This window comes from Geotrypetes seraphini, chromosome 6 (genome assembly GCF_902459505.1).
Source record: "Geotrypetes seraphini chromosome 6, aGeoSer1.1, whole genome shotgun sequence".
NCBI lineage: Eukaryota > Metazoa > Chordata > Amphibia > Gymnophiona > Dermophiidae > Geotrypetes > Geotrypetes seraphini.
Window position 1 is genome coordinate 220,607,835 of NC_047089.1, and position 14,251 is coordinate 220,622,085.

A 14,251-nucleotide genomic window follows, 5' to 3' on the forward strand; every position below is an offset into this window, starting at 1 on the left:
ACTGTATCTATGGTTGCCGAGTTTAGCTATGGTTTAGCTTGCAAGTATTCAATGCTGTTGTTTCTTATTTTGTATTGTTATAAAATCAAAATAAAATATTTTTTTTTAAAAAAAGAGAGACTCGACTCATGCGCATTTATGCCATGCAGGTATTTAAACGTCTCTATCATATCTCCCCTCTCCCGCCTTTCCTCTAAAGCAGCGGTCTCAAACTCGCAGCCCACAGGCCTCATGCGGCCTGCCAGGTACCATTTTGAGGCCCTCGGTCTGTACGCGATTGTCTACTCCACAAGCGTCCGGCAGTTGCTGTAACCTCACACAAGCACTTTCCTGCATCTATATGCGATTGTGAGGTGGAGTCCAATCGCATGCAGATGCAGGAAAGTGCTTGCATGAGGTTACAGCAGTGAGGCGGGAAACATTCCAGAATGTAAGGTAACCATTGGAGCAATGGTTGGAGGCAGTGTAGCTTGGAACAGTGGTTGGAGGCAGTCTCCAAACTCTGCCTCAAATTAAAAACTTGCAAGTGCATTTTGGATCCTTTCCCCTCCTACCTATACGAGAATATCCCTACACAGGCCATCACTTCCCTCACCGAACTTATAAACTCTGCCCTAACATCAGGCCTTTTCTCCCCCGACATGGGACACATTTCACTGTCCCCTCTACTGAAAAAGGCCGACCTCGATCCCTCCATTCCATCAAATTACCGTCCTATAGCAAATATCCCTCTCCTAACCAAACTATTAGAATCCATCATATCCACCCAACTCTCATCCTACCTAGAACGATTCTCTATCCTCCTACCCCACCAATTCGGCTTCAGACCCAACTTCAGCACCGAATCCCTCTTGGCCTCACTAATCTCTAAGGTGCAACAACTCCATTCTCGCAACAAATTTGCTGTTCTTCTTCAATTCGACCTCTCCGCAGCCTTCGATGTCGTTCACCACGACATCCTAATCTTCCAACTCTCCGAAATAGGCATAAGCTCCACAGTCCTGGATTGGTTCTCAAAATTCCTACGCTCCCGCTCCTACACCGTTAACACAAACGGTACCTCATCCCCCGCCTGGAAGCCAAAATGTGGAGTCCCGCAAGGCTCACCCCTCTCCCCTATCCTTTTCAACATCTACATGTCCTCTCTGAAACTCCTTCATTTATCCCCCCTAGAAACTCTCTACTCCTACGCTGATGACATCCTCATCCTCCTCGAAACCGACTCGAACCTCTCTGAGAACATCTCCACATGTATTACGAACCTCCAATCCTGGGCCCAATCTGTACAAATGAAACTGAATGAGTCCAAAACCAAACTACTTTGGCTCGGCCCAATCTCAGACCATTTACCCACCTCCATCCCTCTACCTTCCGGCCCCACTCTTCAGCTTGAGTTTTCAAGCAAAGTCCTAGGCATCATCTTAGATTCCTCTCTCTCCTTCAACGATCACCTCAACTCCCTGGTAAAAAAATGCTTCTTTAGCCTCCATATGTTGAGGAAAGTAAGATCCTGCTTTCATCATTCTCATTTCGCCATCCTTGTCCAATCCACCATCCTCTCTAGACTGGACTACTGCAACTCCATCTATATAAGCCTAACTAAGAAAAACCTCCATAGACTTCAACTAATTCAGAACGCCGCAGCCAAGCTTATTTTCGCAAAAGGCAAGTTCGACCACGTTTCCCCACTCCTCTTCAAGCTTCATTGGCTCCCAGTATACTCCAGAGTCCTCTATAAATGTGCCTGCATAGCCTTCAAGATTCTACATGGCGTCCTCCCTCCCGTTATCCCACTCTTCTGGAATTCCTCAAACCCGCTCTCGACTAGATCCTCCCAAAAACTGAAACTATCTTTCCCTTCTATAAAAGGTATATCCCGCGCAGGAAAACTTGGAACATCCCTCCCCTTTAGAACCACAGAACTCTGGAACAACCTTTCATCCCCGCTCAGAAATTCTAGCTCCTTCCAATCCTTCCGCAAACACTTGAAAACTTGGCTCTTTTCAAAAATCTAATCACCTCCCGTACTCTAGTATCCTGTCCCCCTCTATCTCCTCAGTCCCTCTCCTATATCCTTTCTTTGTAGTTCCTTTCCTTTCAACCTCTGTAAACCGTGCCGAGCTCTGCGCACGCGGAGATGGTGCGGTATACAAACCTAAGGTTTAGTTTAGTTTAGTTTAGATTTATAAACCATAAAGAGTTTTACCTCATGCAAAATTGTCATTTCTTTAATAAGACATTAACTATTTTTTTCTGTGGCCCTCCAAGTACCTACAAATCCAAAATGTGGCCCTGCAAACGGTTTGAGTTTGAGACCACTGCTCTAAAGTATATATATTGAGATCTTTAAATCTGTCGCTTTATGCCTTATTACGAAGACCCCACACAATTTTAGTAGCCTTCTTCTGGACCAACTTCATCCTTTTTATATCTTTTTGAAGGTGTGTTCTCCAGAATTGTACACAATATTCTAAATGAGGTCTCATCAGAGTCTTACACAAGAGCATCAATACCTCCTTTTTCTCACTAGCCATACCTCTTCCTATGCACCCTAGTATCCTTCTAGCCTTCGCAGTCACCTCTCAAGTGGTAAAGACTATGTAAATATGTTTACTGTATCGAGTGAAGTCGATGCTGTCATCCTTTGATTTTCACACTGTAGTTCAGGCTATGGTTTTGTCGAGGCTTGACTATTGCAATGCCCTTTACCTAGGAATGACTAAGACAAGGTAAATAGCATTGCAAATAGTGCAAAATGCAGCTGCTAGATTGATTGCAGGAACACCAAAATATGCACACATTAAACCTTGGCTTCAGAAACTGCACTGGTTGCCAGTAGCATTTAGAATACATTACAAGGCTGCAATGATTTGTCATCAAGTTTTATATGGTGCAATCCCAGAGTATTTTAAGAGTAAAAGATAGCTACGTTCTGAAAATTCTGTTTTGTTAAAAGCTAATGTTAATCCAAAATATGTCGAAACTTGTGCTGGAGTGACATTATAGAATTCACTGGTAGGGCAGTTAAGAAAATGTGCTGATAAAGGAACTTTTAGGAAGCTCCTCAAAACACAATTGTTTGTCAGTGCTTAGGAATTACTATGCATTTAAATTTTAGATGTTTGTTCCTTTCTTGTTCTGTTTTAGCTATTATGTATGTGTACATTTGTAAACTGCCTAGGAATTACACGTTATAAAAAAACTTTTAAAATAAATAAATAAACCTGTTTAGCCACCTTAAGATCATCACATACAGTCACACCCAAGTCCCGCTCTTCTGTCATGCATATAAGTTCTTCACCCCCTAAACTGTACCATTCCCTCGGGTTTTTGCAGCCCAAATGCATGACCTTGCATTTCTTAGCATTAAATCTTAGCTGCCAAATTTCAGACCATTCTTCAAGCTTCACTAGCCCTCTCTTCTACAAAGCCGCGCTAACGGCTCCGAAGCCCATAGAGATTTAAAGGGCTTTGGGGCTGTTGCCGCGCGGCAGCCACTAGTATGGTTTTGTAGAAGAGGGGGTAGGTCTTTCTTCATGTTATTCACACCATCCTGGGTGTCTGCTCTATTGCAGATTTTGGTATCATCCGCAAAGAGGTAAATCTTACCTGACAGCCCTTCAGCAATATCGCTTATAAAAATATTTAAAAGAACATTAGGTTAGGTCATGATAGGAAATCTCTTTTCAGGGTTAGAGGGCCTGAGTTATGAAATGCTCTCTCTCAAGAAGTTTTCAGTCATTTAAAAGAGAAATCAAAACTGTACTATTTATTTGTACATTTGGCATTTTTTCTTGAAGATTTTGGTTATGTTTTTTATGTTGTAAAGATTTATTTTATAATTGATATTTCAATTACTTTTTTCATATTTTTAATCTATTCTTTATGGATTCATTTTTTTTTTTTTATTATTATGATTTGTGTATGTATATCCTGTTAACCCACCTAGATCTTTGGATAGTGTTGGCTATAAGTACTGTATATAAATAAAATGAATGGTAAATGTATATTTGAAGCATAAAAGCATTCCAATAGTGCTAACCAGGGTGACTCCTCTGTAGGACAGCATTTTGCCAGACCAGAGCACTGCACTAATGACTTTTTGATGTTAAAAGAAATTCAAATCCATTAAGGAACGTAAAATTTTTGAAGTTAAAATTATGAAATATTTTGGCACCCACCAGACAGGACAAAACAAAAAAACTGAGTTTCTTATCACCCTCTGATCACCCATATATCTCTCCCTGTTTCTCACCCTCTTTCTCACTCACTCCTACCTTCCCCATGAGACACTCGTTGGAAAGCTTTTATGTTTCACATATACATTCTAGTATAGATCGTCATTTGCTCATTTCTGAATTTCTGATCTGAATAAGAAGGATTATCTTCAAAAGCTCATCACAAAATGTGGTGTTAGTCCAATAAAAAGGTATCATCATCTTTTATTATATTTGTTTTATTTCTGTTTCCCTTTAAAAGTGGACTGACATGGCTACCCTAGCATTTTACCCAATATGCTTTTTTTTGCAATTTAACATGTCTTCGCCTTATTTTTAGGGTGGATTTTTTCCTGATGGCTCATCATGTTAGACAAGGCTGTGGCATCCCTACCCATTACATCTGTGTTTTGAACACGGCCAATCTGAGTCCAGACCACATGCAGAGGTAAGCAGTAGAAAAGGGGAGGTAGAGCACTTCTTTATTCTGAAACACTTAAGAATGAATTTCCAGTAACCTGCTCAGTGGTGATATAGCCAGCTTAGGTTGCAGTTGAAAATGTACCTAAACTTAACTATAATAAAAACACTTAGTTATGCCTGTTTTTTTATAGTAAATAATTTATAATTGGCTAACTGTTTTAAACCTTGGGGAGAGTGTTAGGCCTTGCGGGAATAAAACTCTATTCCAAACACTGTAAATAAACGGACATCAGTATGAGCTCTAGGAATGTAAACGTGGAATTTATGAGCTCAGGTAGCAACTCATGGGTGACCAGCACCAGACATAAATCTAAATGAGCGCTGCCTCATACATCATTTAGTCCTGAATGTGCAAGCCATGTAAATCAAATACTTGTAAGATCAAGGTCAAACAATCGCTCTGGGGAGAAAAAGTATTTAACTTACATTCTATAAACTCCCTAGAATGTGCCCTATCTATTCTCCATAACAAATCCTGTCTAAAGTGCAAGTGCTATAAATATAAATTAATGCAATTAATTGGAAATGGATTAAAAATACACAATAGTATGAAAGGACCCCTCACAGTGCCCTAAGGGGAAAAATCACATGAAAATAAGTGTAAAATGCCTAAGAAAGATTACAAGAAATTCATAAAGATCATGGACTAATAAGTGTCCATATCCACATAGAAAAGTGCATAGTGCATAAAGAAAGCATACATGAAAATCCAAGATGTTCAATTTGTCAAAAATTCATGAAAACACTTATAGATAAATAAATATTTCATAAAAACACATATAAATAGGTGTTCAAAAAACACACATTTCATCAAACTAAAAGAGATACCAAAAATGAAAATCCTGAAAAGAGTCTATAAAAAGTTCATATTTCTTCCAAACAAGTTCATGTTGCTTCCTAACAATTCATGTAATACTCATATTCATGTAATACCAGACTTATGTCTGGTGCTGGTCACCCATGAGTTGCTACCTGAGCTCATAAATCCCACGTTTACATTCCTAGAGCTCATACTGATGTCCGTTTATTTACAGTGTTTGGAATAGATTTTTATTCCCGCAAGGCCTAACACTCTCCCCGAGGTTTAAAACAGCCAATTATAAGTTATTTCATATATTGGACTTACTGGCAACTGCTGAGTCTGCAGGGTTATATATCTTTTATGTTTTTTATAGTGTCATATAGAGCTAGATAAATAGAATTCCACAGCATCCAAACCTGACCAGTCCAGAATCTTTTGGTTGTGCCTGTGGACCAGCAGATGGAGACAGAGAAAAAATAGTCCTGTTGACGTCATACCATAAGAGTATTGTACAGCTTTAGATGCTCAGTATTTTCTGTCTCCAGCAGATGATGGCAGCTTCTAGTCTGGCTCTAGAGCTGGGCAACCTCGATCCTCAAGGGACACAACCCTGCCAGGTTTTCAAAATTTCCCCTAATGAATGAATATGCATGAGATCTGTTTGCATGCACTGTCTCCATTGTACTGAGGCTGTCTACCCTTGCTTTAGAGCTTCTGACATGAGGACAGAATTTGTCACCATCCCCATGGTTAACCGTGGAAAACCATCTCCATATTATTCTTTAAGGAGAGAGGGAAGAATCGGAGTATGAATGGGCTCAGCCACTGACCCTCAAGCCTTGCATTGAAGAATGTTGGTGTAGAAGGACTGAAGTTGAGATAGACACTAAAGAATGACACAAGAGGGTTTCCCGTGGTTATCCGTGGGGTGGGTACAAATTCTGTCTCTGTGACATTCTCTACATTCTAGGTCAATTAAAGAACTCTACCACAGTAAAGCTGGGTATAAATAAGGATTGAAGCTTTTCTCTGGAGCTGGAATACTGGCACAGAGCAGGCAGGCCTAGTGGCAGGCAGGCCCCATACCCCCCACGTACCCCCAGTACCTTAAATCATTCCCCCAGTACCTTTTTAAATCATCCCCCCATACTTTTAATCATAGCCCCCTTGTACCTTTTTAATCATTCCCCCTCTTGTACCTTTAATCATACCCCCTTGTACCTTTTTAATCATACCCCCTCTTGTACCTTTAATCATACCCCCTCTTGTACTTTTAATCAAACCCCCTCTTGTACCTTTTTATCATACCCCCCCCTTTTACCTTTAAAAAAACAAACAAACCCGTACCTTTTTTAATTCTTCCCTCCCTGGTTCTGCATTATTTTCTGGCAGCAGGCGCACAAGTCATGAGCCCGGAGGTCAGGCGCGAGCTTTCCGCATTCCCATCTGGCCCTGCGCTGCTTTCTGAATTGCTGCCAGCAGTTCTCTCGAGTCCCACGAGAACTGCTGCCAGCCATTCAGAAAGCGGCACGTGGCCAAGCGGGAGCGTGCAAAGCTTGGGCCTGACCGCCGCACTCCTGATGCGCACGCCTGCTGCCGGAAAATAATGCAGAGCTGTGGAGGGAGGGATATATGCTGGACCACCAGGCTTGAAAAGGTGGCGGTGAAGTCAACGGCGGCGACGGGAGGTTTGTTTTAAAAAGGTGTGGGCTGAAAGGTGGTGAGGGGGTTGCAATTGTACAGGGAGTCAACAAGGCAGTGTTTAAAAAGGTGGTGCGGCCGCAGGGGTTTGCAGTTATACGGGGGGGTGGGGGAGCGGCGGGCGGTGTTTATAAAGCTGGTGCGCAGGGGTGGGGTGTTGCAGCCATGTAGGGGGTGGGATTCAAATTTTTCACCTTCGCTTCATAAGACACACCTAGATTTCCACCCACTTATGGGTGGAAAAAAGTGCATCTTATGGAGCAAAAAATACAGTACTTCCCATTTTCCATATCCAACATTTTCTAAACAGTACTGGAAATATCCAACACACAGTGCTGCATTTTTTTTTACAGCCTCAATAACAGCAGAATCATAGGCACCAATGTTTCAAAATGATGGAGGGTGCCAAACACAGTGCAAATTACCCCTCCCTAGAAACAATGTAGCAGCTTGCTCAATTCTGAAAATGCTCAGCACACACTAGTACCTACAGATCTGACTGCTATGAGCAGATATGCCTTGTTTGATGAAAATTTTAGACGGAAACTGGGAGGCTGCACATAGACTCTGTTGTGTTTATTTAACAGTGAAGAGATTTTCTGGTGATAGTAAAGAGAAATATTTGTTGTGGTATTATAGCTTGTGTATTTAGGTGTAGAGAAATTGTCAGTAAAGGATATTATAGGACGAGGTACCTGCAGGAAAACAAGTTTGTAAGCTCATAACAAGCATTTTACATGAGAATAGAGGGGTTTTTTATTGTCTGTTGTTCCAATACTTTTATTTTGAAATGTGCCAAGTGCAGGAATAAGTTTTGAGGATCACGGTACCATAAATAGGTCTGGAGGGTCCATGTTGTAGATTTACTTAACTCTTCCTGTGGTATCAAAACATGGACTTTGGACAGAGGATGTAGGTTCAAAGTTTCTTCACTGAGCTCTGCGGATATCTGACATAAAACAATAAACAGTATTAGAAAGAATTGGTAAGTAGTGTCTTGGCTGGATGAGTGTTTTTGTCAGCATTTTTATGGAGCAGAGGCCATGTAGTACATATCTCTTAAGACAGGACTCCTGAATGCGATCTTCCTTTGAGAAGCAAGTGTTTTGCAAAGTATTTTTCTCTTCTTGTGGGAATATTTTCCAAAAAGTATTTCCAAAGATTTGCACAAACAGTAGCATATACTAAACTCTTGACAGATCACTATTTAAACTCCACATTCAGCATGTTCAGCCACGTAGATTGGTTAAGCCAAAAAAGTGTGCATCAATTAAAACGAATTCAGAATGGTGCATTACGGAGGAGGGAGTGTCTCTGCATATGGTTCCCTCTTTTCTGCCAAAGGGGGTATCGGTATTCCATATGAATCAGAAAGTCTGACTGCTGGCATTCCAAGCCACAGGCATAAAGAAGCAGGACAAAATACTAGCACAGCTAGATGTCAGAAGGGTGGTTCTTCATTACCTGGCAGTTACCAATGATTTTCGGTGTCAAATCATCTCTTCATCCTAACAGGCTCTGGACGTAAGGGAAGGCCGGCCTCAAAGACCTGGATTTCCAGATGGATGCAGGTGGCTATATCCTTTGCTTGGATAGCATGTGGTAAAAGTCCACCAAATTTCTTAAAAGCACATTCCACCAAAAATATGGCATCTTCACGAGCGGAGTCCAGTACTGTTTCGCCTGAGAACATCTGTAGGGTAGTCCATAGAGAATGACACGAGGAAAAAATTTGTCCCCATACCTGCGATCACCGTCCCTGTCACCGCCCCGTTCCCATGACCACTGTCCCCGCAACCATTGTCCCTGCCCTGTCCCCACGACCCCTGTGCTGCCCTGTCCCCGTGACTACTATTCCTGCAGGATCCATACAAACCTCAGTATTACAATATTTAGCTTATTCCTTCCTTATAAATCAAAGTTCCGGCTGCTGAACTAGTGAAAGAGATGTTCAGCTGGAAGGGCTTTGTTTATAAATTTTTATCAACACAACTAATATACTACTTTATCCTAAAGCAAAAGAAAATAAATAGAAATTTTTTTTCTACCTTTGTTGTTTGGTTTCTTCTTTCCTCATCTCATTCAATTCCTTCCATCCACTGTTTGTCTTCTCTCTGTGTCTTCTTTTTGCTCTTTTACTGTGCCTCTTCCTTCACCCCCCCCCCATTGGTCTGGCACCTATCTTCTTCCCTCTGCTCCCCCCATAGTCTGGCATCTCTGTCTTCTTCCCTTCCAGCGTCTTCTCCCCACTCTCTGTTCCCCATTTCCCTTCAGCGTCTTCTCTCCACTCTGTCTTCCCCATTTCCCTTCAGCTTCTTCTCCCCATTCTCTGTTCCCCATTCCCCTTCAGCATCTTCTCCCCACTCTGTCTTCCCCATTTCCTTCAGCGTCTTCTCCCCACTCTGTCTTCCCCATTTCCCTTCAGCGTCTTCTCCCCACTCTGTCTTCCCCATTTCCCTTCAGCGTCTTCTCCCCACTCTGTCTTCCACATTTCCCTTCAGCGTCTTCTCCCCACTCTCTTTACCCCATTTCCTTTCAGTATCTGTTCCTCTCCACCCCCCTTCAGCATCTGTTCCTTTCCACCACCACACTTCCCTCTCACCACCTCACCACCCTTTGGCACCCCTTGCATGGTCTGAGCATCTCCCCCCCCTTACCTTCATGGCACGTTTTAAGTTTAGAGTAACTTGTTGAAAGCTGCCGGAGCCTACGTGTAGTCACGTGCATCTGTGGGCAGAAGCTTCTCCTATGATGCAACTGGAAGTTGCATCAGAGGAGAAGCTTCTGCCCACAGACGCATGCGACTGCACGTAGGCTCCGGCGGCTTTCAATAAGTTACTCAAACTTAAAACACCCCGCAAAGGTAAGGGGGAAGGAGGGAGATAGATTCAGGTAGGTAGGGGCCATGCATGATTGGTGACAGCATGCGTTCCCATACCCGCAGTGAGCACTTTTCCCCCCTCCACCATTTTGGCAGGTTACCCACAGCTACCCGTGGCTAGATGCAGGTAACAGCCACCGTGTCATTCTCTAGTAGTCCATTTACTAAGTTTTACAGAGTGGAAGTAGCAGCACAAAAGTACATCACTTTTGGGTCCATGATGCGCGCACTATGTTCTGTCTAGGAATTGCTTTGATATGTCCCACAGGTTCTGAACTTGTGTGCTTTTTGCACTGGAATGGAAGATTAGGTTCTTACCTTGATAACCTTCTTTCCAGTAGAAAAGCACATGAGTCCTGAAGCCCCACCCTATCAGTTTTCAGTGTAACCTGCTTTTAGCTTCGGATAGGTATGTTTCTGCAGAGACTTGTCTAATGGCACTCAAGCAAGACAAAGCAATATGAAGCTACTGCTTTGGAGAGACAGGAGTTTCTATACTGTCTATACAGGTTTGCTTTTAATAAAGTCAGAGCCGAACAAGTGTTAGTGCTGGTTGTGCTCAGGTAAGTGGTTGTTTTCATTCCGCCTTGTTGATATATTTAATTTGTTAAAGAGTTGTGTTTTCTTATAGAGCAGGGGTTATCTTTGCTATGGTACAAACTGAGGAGAGAGGGCAGTGTCCAGTGATGCAGGGAGGTGGAGCTGAAAACATAGATGATGCGGGTGAAGATGCACTACCCACAGGTTCAGGACTCGTGCTTCTCTACTGGAAGGAAGATTATCGAGGTAAGAACTTAATCTTCTGTTTCTTCTTTTTCCTGACAATGTCTTCACCAAAGAAAATAAGGAGCGAGTTTTATTCCACACATTTGTACCTACATAGAATAACAAACTTTCTTTGCCTGCTTTAGTTGTTGGTTATAAAAACATGTAATTGTTTACATTTATGTAGATATAAAGGCATAAGGTGCTTACGCCAGACTCTCTCCACATACCTTACCTGTTTCTTTAAAAGAGCAAGCTAAAATGATACCAACCATTAGTTTGATGCCTAGGATCCAAAATCTGTTGAATAGGAACTTCAGATAGCACTTTATCCCAGGTAACTACCATTTCTTCTGAAGATTTTTACATAAAATCATCAGGAAACAATTTAAACAGTGGGGCTAAATTATCAGGATCCACATTATGCAAATTTCTCCATCCAACTTGCCTAAAGACAGTTATATACTGCAGTACCACAAACAGTTCAGAGCGGTTTACAATAGAAAAAGAGACTTACAGAAAGCATTCAGAAATACGTCAGTAAGGGTATACAATCGAACAAATTTATCAAAAAGATTTTTATCCCTAATAGCAAAGGTAATCAGTGCATGATCTGTCCATGGCTGTTTGTTTTCCAGGCTGACCTCACTTTCCGTCACCACTTGCTTGCTGATGTTTCGTAGCATTCTGCTCCCTGTCATTACTCTCATACTAATATTTCTTTGTATTTGTTTTTTCTTCCTCTTGTTTCCAGGCTGACATTCAAGCTTTGCCATATGTACTGGAATTGGTCTGGTACCATACGTGTGCCAGCCCCATGCAAGTATGCCCATAAACTGGCATTCCTCTCGGGGCAGGTTTTGCACCATGAGCCTGCCATTCAGCTATGTGAGAAGCTCTTCTTCCTGTGAGCCTGTCACCCAGCTGTATGAGGAGCTAGTTTCCTGTGAGCCTGCTATCTAACTGTATGAGGAGCTCTTTTTCCTGTGAATTCACCATCCAGCTGTGTAAGGAACTCTTCTTCCTGTGATCCAACCATCCACTTGTGTGAGGAGCTTTCCTTCCTGTGAGCCTGCCCTCCAACTAAGTGAGGAACTCTTCTTTCTGTGATAGTTTTGAGCAGAGGAAGGTGTCTTTGCATAACACTCACTGCTTTCTCAAACCTTTGTTTTACTCTGTCTGCAGTGTATTTGGTTTCCTCGTTTTATTAGGCTTTGCGCATCTCCATATCAGAATCCCAGGTGGCATTTAACAGAACAAAGAAATCATGCTGGACTGTCTATATTCTTTAACCTTTTGTGAGGTGTTTTAGCTCATGCTCTTTGGGTCAGAGTCCCATTTGGAATTTGTATTTAGTTTTTATTCTTTCCAGTATTTGAGACATGTTTAAGTTCAACAGTTCTTAGCTCATTGTATTTATTTTGTTCTGTAGTTACTGATATCTTAAATGTTTTAGTGCAAAACAAAAAGGTTTAAACTTGCTTTCAATCCTGCAACTCTTCTGCTCCCAGATCATCTCTCAGTATGTTTAATATTTGGTTTATGTCCCAGTTCAGAAAAAGTTGTTTAGCAGAAGCTATACTGTAACTTTGGCCGCTGAAGCAGGCCTCTTCACACGCATCTCACATTTCCATTTGATTTTTTTGGAACTGATGCTGGAGCTCATCAGTCACTTGTTTACAGAACAGGTTGGGCAGCTTTCTGTCAAATAACATTGTTTGACCAGTACCCCTTGATTGCCATGTAGGTGTTTCCTCTACCAGTTTTGGAGGTCATATAGGAGCACACTTTTTTTTTTTTTAGGTCCTGGCTCAACACTCAGGAGCCACAACTGAAACGCACACAAAAAAATGATGTTTGATCTTTATGGACAGTTTTGTAGTTGGTTAAATTCTGCTCTTTCCTGCATGGCTGCAACTCTAGTGACCAGGTGGGCGGTACCAGGTAATGTGACAAAGTTGGGGGAAAAAATAGCAAAAGCTCTAATGCTTATGCTAGCTAGGTACCCCAAAACTTGTTTTAAAACATGTTGGTGGAGGATGCTATTTATAGATGTGTTGAGAATAATTTGTAACATGAATAATTTGGAGTTTTTTGGGGGGTGGGGGGGTTCCTTCTCATTATGCCTTTTAAAACAGGTTTGTCATAGTGTGGTATCTTTCCCTGCGGTACAGAGATTACTTAATGTTTGTCAAGATGATATCCCACGTTCACAGCCTTCAGTACTACTACTATTAATCATTTCTATAGTGCTACTAGACATACGCAGCGCTATACACATTCTGTGCAGGTACTTTCTCTGTCCCTAGTGGGCTCACAATCTGTTTTCTATCAGTCAAAAGAAAATATTTATCTGTATCCAATCTTTTCAGAAAAATAGTAATATTTTGGTACATTCCCTTGCTGCATAACAGGGTAACTATCATACATTTCTATCTTGATGCCCTCCTTTTGAAATGGCAGGCCAGACTTTCCACCCTAGTGGCGGCATGCATATTGCTATGCTGTTTGAATGAAAGGTGCTGTATAACGTACAAATTACTATATTGTGTGGTATTTTTAGGATGAGAAGAGAGCCTATTAATAAAGATTATTATAAAACAGATCTTCAACTCAGTTTATTTGTCCTTAAAAGCTTTAATAATAGAAAGGAAAAGGTAAACTCCTTGAAGTGCAATGGCCTTGGCTTGTTTATTTGCTGGAAGTACCAGCCATGTTGAGGCTCTGTCATACGAACACGCTGACTGACAAGCCCCTGTGTTAGAAAATGAATGTCAAATATTGCTGACTGAGAAAGTTCAGTTTTCAGTTGAATGGCCATGGTATATGTAGTGTGTAAGTGATAGTCATTATAGTCGATGGTGACACTTAGGCAGAGAAAGGAGTCCAGAGGCATAATAGAGCTGCCTATAAGGTTAAGGACATCAGATGATTGGGATGATCCTTTCCTTTGTTTAAGATCAAATGATTATCAGAAAGCCAATTAATAATTGCATTGAGGCAGGCTTGTAGGAAATATAATGAAGGGGCATCCAAGTCAATGAAGTCAGGTAAGAGAATATCATCAGCATAAAAATATGATAGTAGATAAAGGAATCAGAAACAAATTGAATAGGAGTGGGAAAAAATTGAACCTCGAGAGACACCGTACTTCAGAGTCCTAGATTGAGGATGAGGTTGGGGTCATAACCATAAATAAATGTCCTGACAGAAAAGAAGAGAACAGTGCAAAACAGTAATGGTTATAGCCAGGTATGAGTGTCAACAGAGAAGTAAAGAATAATCAATTAAGTCAAAGGTGGCAGAGAGATCCAAGGTAATCTGGATTTTGTCCAAGTGAGAGTGAACCTCACTAAGAAATGTAGTCAGAACTGTTTTGCTACTATAATGGGTTCTAAAGCC

The 14,251-nt window shown here is 41.5% G+C and overlaps 1 protein-coding gene across 8 annotated transcripts in view; it reads left to right on the plus strand.

Moving 5' to 3' along the window:
- Nucleotides 1–13,460, plus strand: part of PIWIL2 (piwi like RNA-mediated gene silencing 2) — a 318,267-nt gene extending 304,807 nt beyond the window's left edge. For all 8 annotated transcript variants that reach the window (XM_033950153.1, XM_033950155.1, XM_033950154.1 and 5 more), the window contains 2 exons: nucleotides 4,558–4,665; nucleotides 11,604–13,460. In XM_033950153.1, the coding sequence (XP_033806044.1) occupies nucleotides 4,558–4,665; nucleotides 11,604–11,760 (265 nt within the window). In that variant the 3' untranslated portion in view covers nucleotides 11,761–13,460. The remainder of the gene's footprint in view (nucleotides 1–4,557; nucleotides 4,666–11,603) is intronic.
- Nucleotides 13,461–14,251: the final 791 nt, after the last annotated feature.